The sequence below is a fragment of the Salvelinus sp. IW2-2015 genome, linkage group LG11, assembly GCF_002910315.2.
Source record: "Salvelinus sp. IW2-2015 linkage group LG11, ASM291031v2, whole genome shotgun sequence".
Taxonomy (NCBI): Eukaryota; Metazoa; Chordata; class Actinopteri; order Salmoniformes; family Salmonidae; genus Salvelinus; species Salvelinus sp. IW2-2015.
The window spans coordinates 32,977,339-33,001,254 of record NC_036851.1 but is presented as its reverse complement, the minus strand read 5'-3'; the positions used below and the strand labels follow the sequence as shown (position 1 = coordinate 33,001,254).

At 42.3% G+C, this 23,916-nt stretch overlaps 1 protein-coding gene across 2 annotated transcripts; it reads left to right on the top strand.

Moving 5' to 3' along the window:
• Positions 1-7,613: 7,613 nt before the first annotated feature.
• LOC111970229 (innate immunity activator protein) lies at positions 7,614-23,916 on the top strand. Of its 2 annotated transcripts, none has more exons than XM_023996849.2 (10): positions 7,614-7,720; positions 12,782-12,901; positions 15,201-15,334; positions 17,830-17,952; positions 18,236-18,467; positions 18,596-18,649; positions 18,763-19,042; positions 20,112-20,267; positions 20,520-21,246; positions 23,414-23,916. In XM_023996849.2, exons 2-10 carry the CDS (start codon positions 12,847-12,849, stop codon positions 23,504-23,506), a joined length of 1,854 nt encoding a protein of 617 aa, XP_023852617.1. In that variant the 5' UTR covers positions 7,614-7,720; positions 12,782-12,846; the 3' UTR covers positions 23,507-23,916. The 2 variants fall into 2 exon arrangements, with proteins under 2 accessions (XP_023852617.1, XP_023852616.1); XM_023996848.2 differs by having other exon boundaries at positions 18,760-19,042.

The window sequence follows — 23,916 nt, the reverse complement described above, 5'->3', positions numbered from 1 at the left end:
GCCAAAAATAATGGAAACACTTGAGTAAATGAAGGATACAAATCATATTGAAAGCCGATGCTTCCACAAAGGTGTGGTTCCTGAGTTAATTAAGCAATTAAAATCCCATCATGCTTAGGGTGATGTATAAAAATGCTGGGCAGGCCATTATTTTGGCTACCATGGAGATGCACTCATAGGAAGACAATGCCCCCATCCACAGGGCACAAGTGCCTGAATGGTTTGATGAGCATGAAAACGATGTAAGCCATATGCCATGACYGTCTGTCACCAGATCTCAACTGAATTTAACACTTATGGGAGATTTTTGAGCGATGCCAGAGACGACGTTTTCCAACACCAACAAAACACCAAAGGTTGGAATTTCTTGTAGAAGAATGGTGTGGTATCCCTCCAATAGAGTTCAACACTTGTAGAATCTATGCGAAGGTGCATTGAAGCATTTCTGACTCGTGAAGACCCAATKCCCTATTAAGACACTTTGTTGGTGTTACCTTTTATTTTGGCAGTTACCTGTAGATCCACAAATGTTATTCACTATCATGCAGAATTGTCATCTCATTGTAACTTAGGGAGCTATAATATAGCTATAATATAGACATGGGTGATTTCTGTCCCAGGTAGTTGCAAAAAATCTGGTAACTTTCTCAGAATTACCCAGTCTTCCAGAAAACCTGGTTGGAAGTTTCCCCGAATCAGCAGGAAATCTGGAATCGTCCAACCAGGATTTCTGGATAACCAGTATTTTGGGAAAGTTACTGGATTTTTGCAAATCTAGTCCCAGGGGACTGAACTGTGCACATTTTTATTCCTGCCTCGCACGAACATCTCATTCAACCAGTCATGGTCTTCAATTTAGACCACAATTAGTTCAATGAAGTGTTGGAACAAAAACCTGTACACTCCTGCCTAAAAGAAACATTGTCTGTCTTGACTACGATTGTCTAAATACAGGAACAATTTTATTTTGCTAATCCATGCAGATGTGTCATCTGATTTCCAAGGAGCCTGGTGCAGATAGATGCAACCATACTCATCCAGGTTAAGGTCTGCTACCAGCAGGAACATGGAGCACTGTGTCAGTAAGTCATGACGGCACACATCACTAACAGTTGAGACGAGCACAGGGTCAAGCTGCAGTGCAGTGCCCCTGGATGAAGAGCATGTTGTGGCGTTAATGGCCTTGCTCAAGGGCCCAACAGTAGGGGATGGTCTATAGGATGTGAGCCCAGCAGCCCTCCAGTTGCYAGATCAGTTCCCTCCTTTTTTTCTAGCACCTGGCCCAGGCTTTGAAGCAGCCACCTTTCGGTTATAGATCCAAMTCCTTAGGCACTGGGCTCCCTAATGATACTATTTGAACTAATACTCCAGGCATATGAGGAGCGGAGAATACCTATGCACCATAAACCTGTCTAGTGGAGTAACTCCGTCAGAGACACTGATTAGAGGGTTAGACAGGAGACCCTATGCCAATGAGGGTTCACTGGTGAGGGCTTAGGGGTCAGAGAGTGGGCCAGTTCATTTAACATGGCCCAGTCCCCCGGGTGGGTAGAGTTTGCCCATTTGAGACCATTCCATTGGTTCTTAAGTGAAATCTCCACCCATCTGTGGCAAGTAAGAGCGAAGTTAGACATGAAGATGCAATTTCAAACAGAGTAAGGCTGCCTTCAAATCAAAATGCCTGAAATGCATGTCTGACGCAGCGGTGTGGTGAGGAGAAACTCTTCTATATTTTTAATGGATACATCTTTGCAACTTTTCATGGACAGTGCAATACAATGCTTGGGCTTTCCAACACACTCCTCCCATTGAAAACCATTGAGTTGCTGTGTCTCTTACACATCAATTTGTCTGATTTGAAGGCCCCTTTATATTCCTCAATAATGTAATACTTGTTACATATGAACTATTGCTCCCTTTCTTTCAAGCACACTCAGTACTTCTATCCAGCTCTCTCCAGGTGCGACAGAGACAGAATATTCCAAGGGCCTCCAGAGCCTTCTGACCAACTACCTGCGATCTCTTCTGAGTACAGAGAAGTAGGCTACGCTCGTAATAGTATATTTATGCACCTTCACTATTGCTGTATGTGATATAGCGTTTAATCAATGGTCACTGGTTATTTTTACTGTACTTAAACTCATGCTCTCTCCTCCCTCAGTCTCCCAGACTTTAATTTAAAAAACTAACATGAATCTTTCCCCCTGTCCCCAGGTGAGTCTGCTGGGCCATGGAACTCTAGAGCAGCATATCAAAACATGCCACCATGTTGTCAGCAGGTCGTTCCCTGAGGAAGGATACAACGATCAAGGCTTTCAATGGCCGGATTTAGGGGATGATTAAATGCAATAAAGCTGTGTATAAATTGTATATATTGTTAGGTTACAAAATGACTCTGCCTGTTGGTCTTCACATTTTTTTAAACTACTATGGTAACTTAAACATGCGTACTATGAATCAAGACAACACTTAGAGCTTATGGTTCAAGTGTCCAGGGTGAATACATTTTTATTAATGTATGAGACATCACACAGATATGTCAACTAAAACAGCGTACAAAACATTAGGAACACCTTAATATTGAGTTACACTCCTTTTGCCCTAAGAACAGCCTCAATTCATCGGGGCATGGACAACAAGGTGTCAAGCGTTCCATAGGAATGCTGGTCCATGTTGACGCCAATGCTTCCCACAGTTATGTTTTCTGGATGTCCTTTGGGTGGTGGACCATTCTTGATACACACGGGAAACTGAGCGTGAAACCAGGCAGCGTTGCAGTTCTTGACACACTGAAACCGGTGCGCCTGGCACCTACTAGCATACCACGTTCAAAGGCACTTAAATATTTTGTCTTGTCCATTCACCCTCTGAATGGCACACATCCATGTCTCAAGGCTTTAAAAAAAGTAAAATCCTTTAACCTTTCTCCTCCCCTTCATCTGCACAGATTGAAGTGGATTTAACAGGCGATATCAATAAGGGATCATAGATTTCACCTGGTCAGTCTGTTGTGCAAAGTTCCTAATGTTTTGTACACTCAGTGTATATCAAAGACCATATTGAAGAATGGGACAATAGACAAGTCAGTTTTTGCATTTGTATGAATGATTAGTTWAAAAAAAAAWAAAAGGTACACCTTGCAAAACACAGAAGGGTGTTCTACACTAGCTATTGAACAATAGCTAAGTCCGAAGTGGACAAGTCCAAAAATATGAAATGTAAAAGGCCTATTTTAACAGTCCTTGAGGAGCGTTCCGTGGTCCCACCATGGCAGGCAACCTCTGAGGGATCCAAGCCATTGTTCACAGCAGGCCTCCCCTGGGTTGTGTTGAATTGAGTGAAAGACAAATATTCTGTCAGCAGATTGCGCTGAGACAAAGTAGGCCAAGTCCAATAAACCTCCACAATACCTCTCCAAAAACGATTAAACAAAATAACAATAAGCCACAAAGGAATTGAGGAAATTAGTAATAATATCAAAGCAAAAACTAATTTTAATGGGGAAATGGTCAAAAGATTTAAACAAATTTAATGGGAAAGTCAACTAGGCTTGATACATTAATTTAAACCAAAATAAATGGAGGCAGGGATAGTGGCTCGAGTCATGTTATCTGGTGTCAATAAAGTCCAATCCAAGCTCAGGTTTTCAATAGTCTTTGTTGTAAGAGCCAGTGAGGGGTGGACACCAGTGACTTAAATAGCCCAGATTTGAGCGGATAGTGTTCAAGGCAGAAAAGCTGTAATAGACAATGATTTCTCGAGTGCGATTGAAAGGAATTCGCCCCGGTTGAGTGTCTATACCAGTACGAATGGAATTAAAAGTGTAGGCTACTTAATTTAGGGAAAGGTGAACGTGCTTCCCCCTCCCAGTATCCCAAAAGGCCTTCTTTCTTGTTCACAGTAGGCAGATTGGCATTGAGTGCATAGCTCACAAAGCAGTAGAGAACGTGGGCAGGCATTGCTAGCAGGTGAAATGTTGGAAATGGGTATGGAGAGGTACTTAGATTTGGGAAGGGTGAAGCATTTACCATCCCAATTCCCATAAAGGGCTTCTCTCTCCATTTCAACACTGGTCCCGGTCTGCTCCAGTAAAAGCACGCGTTTTCCTCAGTTGCTCTGGCTCTGCTGCCACACTGCTCACATCGATGGTGTGCTGCTTCTGACGTTGGCCTTAAATAAAGAACAGGTGCAAGCAACCCCCAGGTCCCAATCAGTGACGAGTGCATGAATTACTCCTGTGATCAACAGGGGAAAGACTTACCAGGGGCAAAGAGGTGCGCACCTTATATTTGTCTGGGTGAAACACGTACAAGGTGAATTAGTTTCTGGGCATATAATGCAATGTATGCGGGTAGCTTCTACATAGTCACCTCTGTGACATACCTTTCATCACCAAAGCAGTGTTGGCATGTACAGCTCATGTTGCTGAACAATCAAACCTTTTTGTTAGTGCCAATGATATAAATAGGCAATTCACACACAATATTCAGTTCATAAGCATTGACTGTAATTCCTCTGCTGTGCAACAACAGCTTTCTTCCTGGTCTGTCAGCATGGTCCTTTCTAGTGATCTTACTCCCTATCCACCTGAAATGCAATAACAACAAAAACATTAATAACAATGTGCCTACTCAGTCAGTAATTGAGCTAAACTAATGAAACACTCATGTACAGTATACAGTGTACAGTATGTAAAGATGATTCTACGGAAATTGTAGATTTTGAAGATCCACATTTTTTTTACCAAAACTTAGATAGTTAACCCATACCATTATCAATCAACATAAATGCAAGCTTAATGTATTTTAATGCAAGTGCTGCCTTTTTGTCACTGGTGTTATCTATATTTTAGATGACAATTCAGGCTTTCCTGAATCTAATTTCACAATTAAATGTTCATATATAATCAGACATAAAATGTTAATACTAATATTAAGACATTTTTTGATTAGTAATTTTAAAGTTCTATAAAAAATAAAGTTCTATTTTTCGACATTTTTATATTTCTACCACTTGGATTTTCTTGTAAAATCAGAAATAATTGAGGTTGAGTCATCAAAATGTGATTATCATATTCTTAAAATGCATACTAATGAATGCAGCAGCAGTTGGGTAGATACAAATAAAGATTCTATGAAAATGGGAAACTCTGATGCCAGGACACCAACACCTGTGACACAATGTGAAACGAATGACATAGGATTATTCCATACAAATTTGACTTATTTAGTAATATTTATTTTTTATTACAAATAACTTTATAACGTGTTGATTTCATATGAAGAATAAAATGGAGGTTACTGGTCAAAGATTAAGACCAAAAGATGAACCCTATTGACTAAAATGTATTTCCTAACACAACATTGTCGTACAAACATAAAACATGTCTATTGGAACTATAGAAACACAACATTGAATGTAAACTAAGACTAAGTTTGCCCAAAAGCATTGATACAAACATTTTATATGTAGTAAAACATGTTCATGGAATAGGCCTATTTCCTGTACTAACTTTTCCCGTACTAATAAATTCCCATACTAGCTTCACTTTTACTTGAGATGTGTTTGTCTTTAGAAAAGTTTGTCCATATGTTTGTCTTTGCCGTGTTATTGTGTCACATCCATCTGTTATCTCCAAGTCTCCATTGCTTTCTAGCCTCTGACGGCTTCTTCTCTGGTAGCCAGTTCGCATCTGCCACTTTCACACGTTCAGGTGCTCCTCCTAGTAAATCAAATCAAATCAAATGATATTGGTCACATACACGTCGTTAGCAGATGTTAATGCGAGTGTAGTGAAATGCTTGTGCTTTGAGTTCCAACAGTGCAGTAATATTTAACAAATAATCTAACAATTCACAACAACTACCTAATACACACAAATCTAACAAGTAATCTAACAAAGTACTTCCAGATACTGTGGTCAATCTGAGCTGATATTTTGTTCAGCGGCAGCGGCTTTGGCATCAGATGCACAATCTGGTAATCCGCATACCAGTTGATATCATCTCTTGGCCTTGGCCAGAAGAACTAGTTGACTCCATTTCTATGCATGCACTTAACTTCTGATCTCCGCGCTTCAGTTTGTCTATAAAACATAAAGATGTAATCTTTCAAAGATGATTCAAAGATGAAATCCTACTCTATTTCTGTCATGCCTATCCTCAAAACTATGTAGCTTGATAAAACATAAGTGATTGTGCCATTTGTCAAACATTTTGTAAGCCTAAATAAGTAAATAAAAATGCTCATCAATCGACACACAATACCCGGTATTGACAAATAGAAAACAGGTTTAGAAAAAGATGTACATTTATTAAAAATAAAAATACATTATTTACATAAGTATTCAGACCCTTTGCTATGAGACTTGAAATTGAGCCCTGGTGCATCTTGTTTCCATTGATCATCCTTGAGATGTTTCTACAACTTGATTGGAGTCCACCTGTGGTAAATTCAATTGATTAGACAGGATTGGGAAAGGCACACACCTGTCCTATATAAAAGTCCCACAGTTGACAGTGTATGTCAGAGCAAAAACCAAGCCATGAGGTCAAAGGAATTGTGATTGTGTTGAGGCACAGATCTGGGGAAGGGTACCAAAAAATGTCTGCAGCATTGAAGTTCCCCAAGAACACAGTGGCCTCTGAGCAATCAGGGGAGAGAAGGGCCTTGGTCAGGGAGGTGACCAAGAATCCRATGGTCACTGACAGAGCTCCAGAGTTCCTCTGTGGAGACTGGAGAACCTTCCAGAAAGAAAACCATCTCTGCAGCACTCCACCAATCAGGTCTTTATGGTAGAGTGGCCAGACGGAAGCCAATCCTCAGTAAAAAAAAAAGGCACATGACAGCACGCTTGGAGTTTGTCAAACGGCACCTAAAGACTCTCAGACTCTAAACAAGATTCTCTGGTCTGATGAAACCAAGATTGAACTGTTTGGCAAGAATGCCAAGCATCACGCTTGGAGGAAACCAGGCACCGCTCAACACCTGGCTAATACCATCCCTAAGGTGAAGCATGGTGGTGGCAGCGTCATGCTGTGGGGTTATTTTTCAGCGGCAGGGACTGCGAGACTAGTCAGGATCGAGGGGAAAGATGAACAGAGCTAAGTACAGAGAGATTCTTGATGAAAACCTGCTCCAGAGCTCTCAGGACCTCAGACTGTGGTGACATTTCACCTTCCAACAGGACAACGACCCTAAGCACACAGTCAAGACAACTCTGGAGTGGCTTCGGTACAAATTGATMATTTACTGATGAATGTTACATTTGGAATTTGTTAAAATTAATTATTACATAAAATGTACAGACAAAATAATGAAAAGGGCTGCCTGCTAGCCTCAGTAAATAGACAGATTTGTAGTTGAACAAGTCATTGTCTATATATATATWTTTTTTGTTTTAATTGATATTTGACTTGAACTTGTGACTGGACTCGACTTTACTTGCTCTTAGAATGCACGACTTAGTCTTGACTCGAGTCTCGACCCGTTCTACTTGGGACTGGACTTGAACCTTTTGACTCAAAAAATAGTGACTTGGTCCCACCTCTGCGGACCACTCCCCTTTTGAGTGTGACTCGTCCTTCTTCTACCTTACTTCAAATCAAGGCAGTTCGCCTTTCAATCACTTCCATTCAAGTGGGGAATACGAGAATAGTGGGGAATACGAGAATAGTAGGCAGTTTTCAAGAGTCGACTTTTGAACCAGATTGATGAAAATGTAAGTGCATGCCCTTTTAATGCGCTTTAACTTTACGCAAAATGCTTTCCGAGGTGTTCAGTTGAAATTATCAGATAGTTTAACTCTTTTTGTACAGTCGAAATACTTAGGTTACGTTACATGATTAAAAAAAAAACTGGGTTGATTGTCCTTCATTCTGCTGGAATTCCCTGTCCTCTATCCTTTACTAGGAGAACCTCGTTGGGATTGAAAAGAGAGCGTTTGGTGCGTAATGCCCTTTTAATGAAAACTAAAACGAAGATGTTAAGTTGACTCCGTAACCATGGCTATTGGAAGTGTGTGGGAGGTCGTGTAGACATGTTAGATTAAACAGTTTCTTGAAAGTGACGGGGGACTATTGTCTCAATTGTTATACAGTCTTTACGCTTCACGCAAGCGACCTGGGGAGATGATGGACACTTGATATGCGCGGAATCAATCGTTTCCTGATTAAAGTCTACGTCAGTATTTCGTTGAAATGTTTAGGCTTTGTCTTTAGTCTTGTATACTTTATCATTTGGCTTCATAAATATTACGGAGGTTCTAGTATTTTACTCATGAATAGCCCATTCAGTCTCGGGTAATAAATGATGCCTCTGTTCCCACGCGTCATGAGTTTTATTATAACAAAGTTTCTTCCATGTTGTATATTAAGAATTCCCTAATTATAATTATCGTGGTAGCGTTTCCACAAAACCTAACGTGCCTTGCATACTATAGATATGAGATTTAAATTGAATTCCATTATAATATTTTCGCACATGCCTCATGCGCTAAAAGTGTATTGCATTTGGATTCAAGCAGTTTCGGGACAATAAACGCATTGTTGTAAATAAGCCTTCAGCACACAGTTGCATCAGCCAATTAAAGCCCTGCTTTTTTCTCTCTGTCAATCATTGCCTGAACTGAGATTGCAGTCTTAATGACGTGGAAGTTTCACAAACAGCTCGACAATCACAGGAAGCTCCCTAGACTGTATAGCAAGACGTATGTGTCATACTAGTCAATACGACTGGTGCCACGTTCAAACACCTGGGAACTCGGAAATCAACGACTTCAGTGCGTTCAAAACAACTGGGCAATTCCAACTCGGGAACTCGGGCCTCTTTCTAGAGCTCTGATCTGAAGATCAATGATTTGACCTAATATTTTTCATTAGTTCCCAGTTATTTTGAACACGGCATTTGAACCCTGAAAAAAAGAGGTCAAATCATGACGTCAGTGATCTTCAGGTCGGAATGTCAGCGCTCTAGAAAGAGGACGAGTTCTCGACTTAGAATTCCAAGTTGGATGACCATGCAAAACGATTTTTCCCAGTAAAAGCTGGACTTCCCAGTTGTCTTGAACGCAGCAATAGTGGTAATGATCAAGGTAATGTCACCAGGATCATGTCATTCCACCAACTGGCCTCTATCTGAGGGAACCAAATCGGCTGACTTGGCTTCAAGGACATGGTCAACCAAATTAACATTTGGTTGGAGAAACTCAGTGGACAGACTGAATCTGGCCTAAATGGCCACATGTACTCCTGAATCTCTACCAGTACAGCCAGTAGAGGACTGGCCACCCCTTGGAGCCTGGTTCCTTTAGGTTTCTTCCTAGGTTCCTGCCTTTTAGGGAGTTTATTCCCAGCCTCTGCATTTCTTTGCTCATTGGGGGTTTAGGCTGTCTGTCTGTGAAGTTGATTGATTGAAATTTGACTGAATTTAGAGCTATCTCTATTGACACTCAATTGTATCACTTTGAACAACCTTTTTCAGTACATAGATTACCGGTAAGACAATACCAGAGAATGTTCCATTTTCATCTTTATTTGTAGTGCAATTAATTTATTCTTTATATTTGCCACTGCAAGTTGGATAGTTTGGGATATTCGGTCACTGAACAACAATCAAGCCTCATTTCCTTGCATACAGTCCATTTGGAAAGTATTCAGACCCCTTGACTTTTTTCACATTTTGTTATGTTACAGCCTTATTCTAAAATGGATTCAATAGTTTTTTTTCTCATCAATCTACACATAATCTACCCATAAGGACAAAGCAAAAACAAGTTTTTAGGAAGGTTTTGTGAATGTATAAAAAATACAGAATTGATATCACATTTACGTAAGTATTCAGCCCCTTTACTCAGTACTTTGTTTGAACATCTTTGGCAGCGATTACAGCCTTGCATCTTCTTGGGTGTACACGCTTGGCAAACCTGTATTTGGGTAGTTTCTCCCATTCTTCTCTGCAGATCCTCTCAAGCTCTGTCATGTTGGATGGAGAGTGTCGCTGCACAGCTATTTTCAGGTCTCTCCAGTCCGGGCTCTGGCTGGGCCACTGAAGGACATTCAGAGACTTATCAAAAGCCACTCTTGCATTGTCTTGGCTGTGTGCTTAGGATCATTGTCCCGTTGGAAGGTGAACCTTTGCCCCAGTCTGAGGTCCTGAGCGCTCTGGAGCAGGTGTTCATCAAGGATCTCTCTGTACTTTGCACCGTTCATCTTTGCCTCGATCCTGACTAGTCTCCCAGTCCCTGCCACTGAAAAACATCCCCACAGCATGAGGCTGCCACCACCATGCTTCGCCGTAGTGATCGTACCAGGTTTCCCCTAGGCGTGACGCTTGGCATTCAGGCCAAATAATTAAATCTTGGTTTCATCAGACCAGAGAATCTTGTTTCTCATGGTCTGCGTCCTTTAGGTGCCTTTTGGCAAACTCCAAGTGGGCTGTCGTGTTTTTTACTGAGGATTGGCTATCTGTATGGCACAGCTGTCAACATCCTGGTCCTCAAATTAAACTGGTATACTTTCCTATTTAAGCTATTTTTATTCCTCCGCCAGGTTTGATCCTTTATATTGGGCAGACAGACCTTTTTTTTTTTGCAGTTTTACTTTAGTGTCTTATTGCAGGCATGATGCATGTTTTGGTATATTTTTATTCTGTACAAGCTTCCTCCTTTTCACTCTGTCATTTAGGTTAGTATTGTGGAGTAACTGCAATGTTGTTGATCTATCATCAGTTTTCTCCTATCACAGCCATTAAACTCTGTAACTGTTTTAAAGTCACCATTGGCCTCCTTCCACTCCGGCAACTGAGTTAGGAAGGATGCCTGTATCTTTGTAGTGACTGTGTATTGATACACCATCCAAAGTGTAATTAATAACTTCACCATGCTCAAAGGGATATTCAATGTCTGCTTTTTTTATTTTGACACATCTACAAATAGGTGCCCTTTGTGAGGCATTGGAAAACCTCCCTGTTTTTTGTGGTTGAATCTGTGTTTGAAATTCACCACTTGACTGAGGGACCATACAGATAATTGTATGACTGGGGTACAGAGATGAGGCTGTCATTCAAAAATCATGTTAAACACTATTATTGCACACAGTGACCATGCAGCTTATTATGTAACTTATTAAGCACATTTTTACTCCTGAACTTATTTAGGCTTGCCATAACAAAGGGGTTGAATACTTATTGACTAAAGACATTTCAGCTTTTCATTTTTAATTAATTTGTAAAATGTCTAAAAACATAATTCCACTTTGACATTATGGGGTATTGTGTGTAGGCCAGTGACACAAAATCTCAATTTAATCAATTATAAATTTAGGCTGTAACAACAGAATGTGGAAAAAAGTCAAGGGGTGTGAATACTTTCTGAAGGCACTATCAATGCTTTAAACAAAACATAATGGATAACTCATCTAATGTTTCTACAGTTGTTTAGAGGAACAAGGGACACTTGAATAAAGTCAGCCTGCATACATCAATATTCAATACAGATATTCAAAATACAGTTGATGAATTTAAACATGATTACATTAACTCAAAATAAGCTTTTGACCTTTTTCGACTGCTCTACTGAATCTATCTAATGTCCTTTCCTTGGCGCTGTTCACACAAGCCATGGAGAGCTCTAGTGAAAGGATGTCAAGGAGGTTTTGTAGCTATTGAGTAATGCTGAGCTTATGTGGAGGCTTACATCTGGTCACCAGCGTTCTTTTGCCGCAGTCAGTCCGGACAACAATACTCATTCCTGGGTACTGTAAGACTTAGTGAAGCGTCATTGTTCAACAAAACAAAACAAAAATCGAAGCAAAAAAGTACTGGGGAGACGGGGAATAGCAACACCTACTATGCTTGGCACAGACCTTGCATCCTGTGACCAAAAAATCTTCTCACTGCAGAAGTTCCACATGTGCATGTAGGTTCCAATATTTCTTTGAGAACACAACAGACAATTTGGAGTAGGAGCAAGATTAAATTGGCACAGAGTCAAATAGAATCAGTTAATTAATTTGAATTGTATTACTTGATAATTCATATTTCTGGAGGACATTGAGATATTATTCCAGACTCTTTAAGTCTGTATTTTGTTGGTAGTCTTTAATTAAGATAGGCCTATAAAAGAATAAGACTAATTGTTGTTTCCTCTCCTGTGTTCAGGCATTCCTCAACCTCTCCCTAAAGTAGCCAGCTAATTAGCTGCAGGCAAAACATTCACCTGATGAAGAACAGTGTGGGTTAGTGTCCCAAATGGCCCCCTACTCCTTATATAGTGCACTACTAGAGCCCCATGGGCCCTGGTCAAAAGTAGTGCACTATATAGGCTATAGGGTGCCATTCAGGACACAACCTGTGAGTTAGATGGTCACAGTGGGAATCCACTCTGGTTTGAACCCTGGTGAGGCTGTGCTGACAGGACATAACAGGAGGGAATGGCTCAAAGTAATGGGAAGAGTGGCCCTTTTAAGCACCATTGTTTCCTGAGAAAAGTCTCTGGGAATTTGGTTTTACCCCTGTGACTTTCATGGTTGAAGGGTTAAGTGGTTTGTTAGAAGTCTAATCTCTCAATGGTGGATGGATCCCATTAACTATGTCTAAAATTAGATATTCTAATTGTGCTGAAAAGCAACAATTTAGTACTATTAAATGGAATCACTCTCTGTAGTGTAATGAGACTGTATAGAAGTGTTCTATTTGCATGCTGACTTTAAAAATAATTTTCATGCAGATGGACAATAAAGTATATTGTATCGTTGAAGATGAACATAAATGTGTATTTCTGCAGGGCATTGTGAAAATGGACTTTCCCCTGCTCCCCCCCCACCTATGAATACCACCTGACCCACATACATGGAGGGCAAAGAAGAGATCAGTGACACAGACAGTGGCATCATTCTCCACTCTGGTAAGCATCAAGCTACCAAATACCTTTGAACTTGGATGACACTAACAGTTATTCACTATAATGGGATGCCTGTAGTGAGACATTAGTCAACATTCTTTCAAACTTGATATGCCATGGGTTGTGGCCTAGAAATCTATTTGTGTTCCAGTTATAACGAAGTAGTAAGCAAGCAAGCCACACTATTCAAAAGTGGTTTATAATCCTATTATTTATTATTTTGTGCTCCATTTCTAAGAGAATGCAGTGGCCACTACCAATAATTTCTTTAAACCAGTAGCTGAGCTATTGCTGGTGACTTTCTTCACCACATGTCATTTAGTCACACACTGTCTGCTTCCCACAATGGGAGATTATACATACAGACAGAATACATTTTATTGTTGGCATGTTTTCTACTGTTTATTTTCTCCTGCATGGTTGCCGTTCCGGTGCAGTTACTGTGTGACCTCTTTGTTTCCCAGTCACACCTCCGTTGGCTTTCTCTGCTGTCTGTCAGTGCCTGCAGGGATTGAGTTGATAATCTCTGAAAGTATGTGACACACAATGCAACTGGCCTGGAGTCATTAGTAGCCCTGTAAATGAACTCAGGGATGTCCCAAATGGCATTCTACTCACTATATAGTGCACTACTTTAGAGGTACCCTTAGGGCTGTGGTCAAAAGTAGTGCACTATGTAGGGAGTAGGGGGCCATTTGGGATGCAACCAGTTGTCAGTAGTCACCGGCAGTGCTGGAGAGATGCCTAACTATTCCAGTTGTCAGTAGTCACCGGCAGTGCTGGAGAGATGCCTAACTATTCCAGTTGTCAGTAGTCACGCAGTGCAGAGAGATGCCTAACTATTCAGTTGTCAGTAGTCACCGGCAGTGGCAGAGAGACGCCTAACTATTCCAGTTGTCAGTAGTCACCGGCAGTGCTGGAGAGATGCCTAACTATTCCAGTTGTCAGTAGTCACCGGCATGCTGGAGAGACGCCTAACTATTCCAGTTGTCAGTAGTCACCGGCAGTGCTGGAGGAGACGCCTAACTATTCCAGTGTTCAGTAGTCACCGGCAGTGCTGGAGAGACGCCTAAACTATTCCAGTTGTCAGTAGTCACCGGCAGTGCTGGAGAGACGCCTAACTATTCAGTTGTCAGTAGTCACCGGCAGTGCTGGAGAGACCTAACTATCCAGTTGTCAGTAGTCACCGGCAGAGAGACGCCTAACTATTCCAGTTGTCAGTAGTCACCGGCAGAAGAGACGCCTAACTATTCAGTTGTCAGTAGTCACCGGCAGTGGCAGAGAGACGCCTAACTATTCCAGTTGTCAGTAGTCACCGGCAGTGCAGAGAGACGCCTAACTATTCCAGTAGTCACCGGCAGTGCTGGAGAGACGCCTAACTATTCCAGTTGTCAGTAGTCACCGGCAGTGGCAGAGAGACGCCTAACTATTCCAGTTGTCAGTAGTCACCGGCAGTGGCAGAGAGACGCCTAACTATTCCAGTTGTCAGTAGTCCCGGCAGGCAGAGAGATGCCTAACTATTCCAGTTGTCAGTAGTCACCGGCAGTGCTGGAGAGACGCCTAACTATTCCAGTAGTAGAGCAACCACATATTGTTAATCGCCTTGGTTTCACTCACAGGTTGATCCTATCACACTTTCATGACAGTTTCAGTATAAATCAATAAAACAGGGCAATTTCATGGTAGCAGAGTGAGACTTTTAAAATGTATGTCAAACATAAACCAATGATTGCAAAATTAAACAAACCATAAAATTCTATGCACAAAGAATATTTTTAAGTTTCCACAGAAAATGTAACAAAATGTATTTACTTACAATTTTCAGTGGGAATTTTAGTCATTCTGCATAGAGTTGTATAGTTTTAACTTTCCAATCATTGGTTTTTGTTTGACGTACATTTTAAAGTGAAAAATCTGAGTCTCAGTGTCACTCTGTTACCGTGGAATTGCCCAACAGTACAAGTACAGACACTCATTATCTCTCAAAAGAACCTTGTCTTGTCTACTGTAGGTGTCATCTTGGCTCATTATCTTCCTCGTTGCTGCTCACGAGTGGGCAGAAACAGGTCAGGATTGGAGCAACATTTTTGTTTGCATTTGTATTGCCACCTTTTCTCGATTTGGACACAGTTTATTCTCTCCAACCAGTTGGGTTATCTGTGGGATACAGCTGCAGCCATATGAAATTGACAAGCAAGCATTACCAATTGTAAACGTGCCAAAAGATTGTGTCCAGCTATCTATAGCCTTGCTGTTTTCAACCCTGAGACCTTACAGTAGCCTCTTTGTCTGTGTGTCCAAGGCCCTGATAGTCCTTTCACGATTATGAAGGACGTTATCACTCATACCCGGGCCGTCAAGCTCAAGCATCAGTCACTGGAGGACCGGCTAGAGCTCTGCCTACTGGAGCTGAAGAAACTCTGCATCCGAGAGGCTGTGAGTACCCCTGGATATAGCACATACACTCTCCACTCCATCAGGGTTCAGATCGTTTTCACCATAATATCAGTGTGGATTTCCCCATAAGTGATACTATGACTGTGATGGGGCAGCAGGTWGTGTAGTGGTTAGAGTGTTGGGCCAGTAACGAAAGGTTGCTAGATCGAATCCCCGAGCTGACAAGGTAAAGATCTGTCGTTCTGCCCCTGAACAAGGCAGTTAACTCACTGTTCCCTGGTAGGCTGTCATTGTAAATAAGAATTTGTTCTTAACTGACTTGCCTAGTTAAATAAAGGTTCAATAAAAAATGTCAACAGTTACACATTATTTAGACGGGGGGGTTCGTTTCATAGTAGAATAGATGGAGGAGTGATGTTAATCAAGATCTGACAAAGGCAGAGAGGCTCATACATAAGCTTTATAAACGAAAGTGATACCAGCTAGAACAGTGTGTGTGTTTTTTTTTATTCTTTCGAGATGTTAATCAATAATTGCCTGGCAATCAACCTACTTAGCCAATAAAGGCTGCCTAGTCTGAGCTGAAAAGATTATTTGGTTTGGTGCTCCTGACCAATGAGAACACAACTGTTCCCTTCCCTTTCAGTCAGGCTGATTTGTTGGGATTTTAAGTGAGAGGCAGCCAATGGACCTTAAGTGTCCCTATTATACCACACTAGATTCTCTCCCATATCTGTCTCTGAAACGAATTCAGCCCTAAGAATGTCACTGTGCCATCCGTCATCGTTACGAACTATGGGGGAGCCAGTCCCCTGTTCAGCTGCTGTTGAGGGATACATTGAGTGGGTGTACCAAATGACACCCTATTCCCTATATAGTGCACTACCTTTGACCAGAGACCTATGTAGGTAATAGGGTGCTGTTTGAGACGCCGCCCAGGTCTGATCATTCTTTTCTGTTGACAATTGGGCGTGGCTCTCCTGTTGGGACTTGTCCTGTCGAGGTGTGCTGCCTAGATGGAGACTCTGATAACTCCTCTTCCTGCTCTCAGGAACACAACAGCGACTGAGATCATGAACAACACTATTGTCTGGTGGGGATATACACCTTTTATGTAGATTAACTCAAAACAAACACAGGGGGTGTGTTATGTCTGTTCCCAAATTTAAATAAATAATATGCACTCTCGTACGTTCAGGTTGAGTGTAGGTTTAGCTAGAGGGCAGGCCAGTTTGGCTGCATTCACTGGGCAGGTGAGGCCCTGAGAATGTGTTGTGAAAGAGTAGGATTCTATGGAAAGGCAGCATTGCGTAACTGACACTTGAGAACGATCTAAAGTGTCATTTGGGAAGCAAAGATTTTTTACAATATTTCAAAATGAACTCGATGAGGGTTCATCAACCTGGTTGATTTGAAGGGAATGGGGACATATTACCTCTGAAGTAATAGTTGTCCTCTCATAATTTATTTTCCAACTGAGTGGGCTCAAAGTATTGGGATAGTGACCATTTTTCTTGTTTTGGCTCTGTACTCCAGAACAAGGACTATGCGGTTAAAGTGCAGACTGTCGGCTATAATTTGAGTGTATTTTCATCCATATCTGGTGAACCATTTAGAAATTACAGCACGGATTACATCAAGCTTGTTTGTTTTGGTTGTGTTTTAGATAATTTTGTGCCCAATAGAAATGAATGGTAAATAATGTATTGTCATTTTGGAGTCACATTTATTGTAAATAAGAATAGAATATGTTTTTAAACACGTCTACATTAATGTGGATGCTACCATGATTACGGATAGTCCTGAATAAATTGTGAATAATGATGAGTGAGAAAGTTACATACGCTCTAAAATCATATTCCCAAGACCTCTCACCTTTACAATAACAGGGGATGTTAGCATTTTTGGGGGGTTATGATATTTGTGCGTCTAACTTTCTCACTCATCATTATTCATGATTCATTCAGGACGATCCTTAATCATGGTAGCATCCACATGAATATAGAAGTCTTTAGAAACATTCTTATTTACAATAAAAGTGACTGCAAAATGACCCAATACATTATTTACCATTTAATTTATTTTGGGCACAAAATAATCTGAAACACAACCAAAACAAACAGCAAATGCATCCAACAAGTTTGTACACTCACAAGCTTGACATAATTATTTTGTGCTAGGAATATGTGACCAAATTCTAAACTTTTGACTACTTTAATAAATACACGTGAATTTGTCCCAATAGTTTTGGTCCCCTAAAATRGGGGGACTGGGTACAAAAAGTGCTGTAATTTCTAAACAGTTTACCTGATATGGATGACAATACCCTCAAATTTAAAGCTGACAGTCTGCACTTTAACCTCACTGGATTTAAAATGATACAATGCCTAAGTGCTGGAATCCAGAGCCAAAACAACAAAACATGTCACTGTCCTTATACCGTTGGAGTACAACATGATTTGTTGTGTTGCATTAAAATAATATGAATCAACACATTTTACTGAAATCTGGTGCCTTCTTTCCATGTCATATAGGAGCTAACTGGTCGGCTGTCTGCAGATTACCCAGTGTTGCCTGGGGAGAAGCCACCTCAAATTCGCCAACGCATCGGAGCGGCCTTCAAACTAGACGAGCAGAGCATCCCACAGGGAACAGCGGTAAAGAGCCTGACAGGGGTTGGACATGGACACTATTGTCATTTACACTGACTCTCCCTTTAACAGTGGTTGTAAAAGCCCCACACACAGGTGTACTTAATACTGAAGGCCACTCCTGTGGTTCCCCTTAGGGAAAAATTACATTTCTCAATTCAACCCATCGCCCTACCTTCCTTGACACCAATCGTCATTAGTCAGGCTTCTGTCATTGTAAGAGCCAGGAAGAGATATTTGATGTTCAGCCACTCACTTCTGCCCAACGTCCTATTGTTGCTTCTTGTAGGACTCAGAGCTGAACTCTGTGGAAGCTGAGTTATCTCTTCAGCTGCAGATATACAAAGCGGCCCGAAGACTGTGCCATGAGGAACACCTCAGCAAGGCGGTGAAGAGAAGCCGGTTACAGCAGTGCAAGCGTGAGGAGAAGAAAGTCAAACAACTGCAGGAGACAGCATTTCAGCTGCGCCTACAGCACGGGCGGTCTTCACCACGGCCAGGCTGCATCAGCACACGGAGAGGTGAGTGACAATCTACTGGCCGACTAATAAAACAACATTAACATCTCTCCTCTCTGATCTGAGGGGAATGTAATTCCAGTGCCATTCCCGTGGATTAATATGGTTGTTTGCTTTGCTTTTGTTTCCAGATCAGGGCACTTCTGATGATAGCTCTCTGTCTGATTCGGCACTGCTCGATGAAGGTTAGAGAGTTACTAAGCAAAAATTACTTATGTGAAAGTTGTATAGATAATATGCTCTGACAATAGCACCAGAGTACTGTCTTAAATTCATTATTAATATTTTTCTCCAGAAGAGCTGATCAGTCAGTCATCTCAACCATCCGTGGAGGCCCCTCACCCAGGAGGACCAGCAGACCCTCCCCAGACCCCCCCAGACCCCTCACACCTCCCTGGGCCTAGCCCCCACCAGCCAACCCATACTACTCCAACCCTGGAGGAGTTACAGTCCAGCTTCAACACTAACCTGGAATTGGAGCCCCCTCCCATCGAGCACTCCCCTTGGACTGAGTCCAGTCTGGACCAGCCTTACCAGAAGACCAAAAACAAGTCACACTCGTGTAGCAGCAAGTCAAGGTAAAGGCCAAGGGAGAACCCAGCGTGCCTCCTGTACTTTTATATTAACGCTACCCTTGAATTTATTGTACAGGAAAGCCCAAGAATAGCCATACTGGAAGCCTCACGGGTTGGTGAAACCTCTCTTATACACAAGCCATTATGTAGCCTCATGTAAGATTTCCTTGACTTTTTTAATTAATGCATTGGTAGTGCTCTAAGCTTCATAGTTGAACTCAAATACAGAGTATACCAAACATTAGGAACACCTTCCTAATATTGAGTTGCCCCCCCCCCCCCCCCATTTCGTCGGGGCAGGGACTCTACAATGTGTCGAAAGCGTTCCACAGGGATGCTGGCCCATGTTGACGTCAATGCTTCCCATAGTTGTCGAGTTGGCTGGATGTCCTTTGGATGGTGGACCCTTCTTCATACACATGGGAAACTGTTGCACGTGAAAAACCCAGCAGCGTTGCAGTTTTTGACAAACCGGTGCACCTGGCAGCTACTACCGTACCCCATTCAAAGGCGCTTAAATCTTTTGTCTTGTCCATTCACCCTCTGAATAGCGCACATACACAATCCATGTCTAAATTGTCTCGAGGCTTTAAAAATTATTCTCTAACCTGTCTCCTCCCCTTCAACTACACTGGTTGAAGTGGATTTAACAAGTGACATCAATAAGGGATCATAGCTTTCACCTGGTCAGTCTGTCATGGAAAAGTTTGTGTTCTTAATGTTTTGTATCCTCAGTGTATACAAAATATGCTTTGGCAGCACTTCTCTGCAACTTAAACTCCATTTGATATTTCAAAAATGAGTTCCTTTTGAAGTGGTTTTGCTAAAGTTTGCATTAAGGTGTTCCTTGTTATTTCGGGGAGGATATTACTCTGGACCATTCTGATTCAGTCACAACTTGTCTTTGAGTGGCAGCGCAAATAGACTGAGATAAGGGCACATGGAACAGGTTTAAGCATGGAAAGCACATGCACTTATTTGGCCCCTTCATGGCCTGTTTTCCATCTGAATGATAACATCTTCAGGGTTTAGTCATTAACCTCTCCTTCCTGTCCATGTTACCTTTCTGCAGTAGTCCAGCCGTGACCCCTGTGTTGCCTCCAGTGGAAGCCTGTTATGAAGACACTGCTCTGCCCCTGCAGTTCTCCCATCTCAGACTGTGCCCAATCCAGTCAAACAGCGCCCCCTCCACCCCAGAGATGCACCTTCGCCGTCAGTTTTCTCTCAGGTCAGCACATTTTTTTATATTTACATTTTGGTATTTTAGCAGACCCTCTTATAGAGCAACTTAGTCAGTTCATTCAAATAAGGTAGGTAAGACAACCACATATCACAGTCACACAGCACCACCATTGTATATTTCATCCACACTGTCCCCACACTGCTTAAATCTTGAAACTGTCTCACCTTATCTTACAAATGATTTTCATTTTGTACGGTTTTGGCCTAGTTTGTAATGCTTCTATGTGATATTTTACAGGCTTCCCAACAGTGAACTTCCGTTGAACCTGGATAACGACCGGGGTCGTACCCGTGTTCCCAGGAGGCTACTGACAGATTATGTGGTAACGTCTCCAGGCGAGTCCCCCATCCAGAGGGGAAGCTACAGAAACCCCATTTACCACTCCAGCTCTGAGACTGCGGACAGTAACTCTGAACACTCTGCCCCATCCTACACTAGCTCCCTGTGTCGTGAGATGCCCTGTGACCTGCCATGGCAGTGTCAGCCCACCTATAGGTACCAGTCCAGCCCCAACGATAATCATGGACCAATGGCCTACTCCCCAGGCCCCGGCTTCTACCAAAATTACCAGCACCAGTCCACCCCCAGCTTCCACAGGGGTTACTATGACCACGGGATGGTCTACCCTTCAGAGATGGACATGGCCAGGCTGTATCATGGCCCTCCGCCCCCCTGTCACTCCAGCCGATATGAGCACTGGTATGAGGAGGCCCCTGTGCACCCCCAGCGGGCTCTCACGTCCCTTCCCCCCCACGTCAGACTGTCCCGCGCCCCCTCGCTCAGAGAGTACCCCCACCACCCCTCCAGAGGCTTCCCCCGGCAGGTGGTAAACGAGGAGCTCAAGTCATGGCACCAGCGCAACCAGTTCAGACCTCACTCCCTCGACCGACAGACTGCGATTAGGGTGAGGAACGTACCTGGCCGCGAGTCACCGCTCTCCCACCACCACAAGTATCCTGAACAGGTAAACAGCCATGACACCACTTCACTCACTACATGATTACAATGTAGTTGCCCAATCTTAAGTTATTGCCTTTGTGGAATTACTGTCAGCACCACCCTAATAATGAATATCACTGGAGTATATATTTTTTAATTTATCCTTATTTTACCACGTAAGTTGACAGAGAACACATTCTCATTTACAGCAACAACCTGGGGAATAGTTACAGGGAAGAATGAGCCAATTAGAAGCTGGGGATGTTGGTCAGATTGGTAATTTAGCCAGGACACCAGGGTCCCATGGGCTCTTTAGTGACAACAGAGAGTCAGGACACCCGTTTAACATTCTATCCGAAAGATGGCACCCTACACAGGGCCACGTCCCCAATCATTGCCCTGGGATATTTAGACCAGAGGAAAGGGTGCCTCCTACTGGCCCTCCAACACCACTTCCAGCAGTATCTGGTCTCCTATCCATGGACCAACCCTGCTTAGCTTCAGAAGCTTGCCAGCAGTGGGATGCAGGGTGGTATGCTGCTGGTTAAGGCAGTGCCAGCAGGCTTTAACAAGAGAAGGGAATTTCTAATCAGTTAAGATGATATTACTGAGGTGCTGTGTCCAGGCCTGTCTGCAAGTTCCATGGAATCAACAGGATTCTTTAAAATGTTTGTGCCGTATCTAAATACAGTCTTTACAAGCCAACTTACTTTGTGTTCTACAGAACTGTGTGAGTTTGGCAATCACACCTGACACACAAACAAGTATTACCTCCATGAACGAGTAAGCACACTATGACAAAAGGAGTCATTGTACAAAACGCAACTGTTCAATGATACTTGTCTCAGCACGTTTTATGACTTCCAATGGTTGTTTTGAATTGTTCAGGAACCACTGTTCACACAATATCGTTTTTTTCTGGTCCCATTGTCCAAGGGCAATATTCACGCTCACTAAATTGCACTGAGAGAGAGAAACTATGATACACTTTGTTTACATCCCAAATGGCACCCTATTCCCTACATAGTGCACAACTTTTGGCCAGAGCACTATGGGCCCGGGTAAAAAATTGTACACTATATAGCGAATAGAGAGCCATTTGGGACACACACTGTTTTCCAGTCCCGCCCCGTTTTCCAGTCCCGCCCCATGGCCTCCTTACTGCTGTTTTGTCAGCCTCACAGATAACTCGCACACTGTGCGTCATAAAACGCTGTGAATGACCCTGAGTTTCGCTTCAGGACGAAGCCTATTTCGTTACATACTTTATCAATCGAAAATTAACCTCAAAATGCCTGATAAAGAACTGCCACTTATATTAACTACAATTATTTGTCATCTTTTGAGCTGATACAGTTTAAGAAAATCTATGGAGGCAAGTGGTGAGTCAATGTGATCTTGAGACATTGAAATGGTTATAATATGAGAGGCAATTGGTATCCTGAGTTTTTTTTTCTCTCCAGGGGGCAAGGCATGGGAAAGGTCTTGCGTAAGTGTAAAACCCAGGTGCCACATTCCTGTATCGTTTTACTGTCTTTACTCTTCGGCGAGGATTTATATCGCATGGGGTTCGAAAAGCATTGGCAGCTGTAGTACAGTAGTGGATCTAATATTTCTCAGTAGCTTTTGGGTTGAATATTTCTCAGTAGTGGTGACCATTCTATATTCGAGGGGAGGTTCTGATCACAGAAAGTAAATCACGCAATGTCACGCTGAGTCACAGTGTGGTTCACTGTAGAGAAAAACACCACACCCTTGTTGTGGATCAGCTGCTAAAAACATAATGGCTGAACTCAAATTAGGTTTTGATTTGGTTTGAACGTTTATGACCTTCTCATTATGGAGCTCTAAATGGTGAAGTTATACCACACCGTGCTATGTACTGTACTTCCTTTAACATCACATTTGTGTCTCCAACTTCCTTGTGTTGTGAGAACTGAGTAATATAGCAGCTGAGGGCACGGTCTCTGCTGTCACTCCTGGCCCAGAAGGGTTGCAGGGAACCACAAGCAGAAACATCTTTGTGCTTGTAGGCACGGATCTACTTTGTTGCCTTCTTTCCATACTGTGACCTTCCAATAATTTTGTTACTAGTGATATTTAAAAGTATAACTCTGTTCGTACTGACTTGGTAGACTTGACAAACCAGACATTGAAATAAATGTTTCCTGTTTTTGTTATTCTGCCTGCAGGCTCCCCAGAGACGGGTCCTCCAKAGGGCAGCGGATGGGACCCCGGTGCAGTGGTTTGTGGGTGACGAGTCAGAGCTCATCAGTCAGGTGTAGGACTAGGGAGAGGGCTCCAAGTGCCACACCCTCTCTGGAACACTGACCTCTGCCCCCAGCCCACAAAGCCCTATTTATTCATTAATTTATTACACCAATGGACCTGGTGCAGATATGAGATGATGGAGACCGGGCATAATATGAAAGAGGACCTGAGGCTTTATACCATTGACCTCAACATGTTACCTGGGCAACAACAAATGATCAACTGAAGGCAGGAAGTAACAGACCACAACGCTAAAATAGTGCCTCCCTTTTTACTGTGAAAGAGCTACTGTTTTGAACATTAATTCATAGTTAGCTTTATTTTGTACGGATCTGTTCAGTACTATGAAAAATGTTTCTAAACTGTTTTTCTAAAAGAAAATGTTTCTCTGTAGAAGTTAATAAATAAAGATTTATACTGTTAA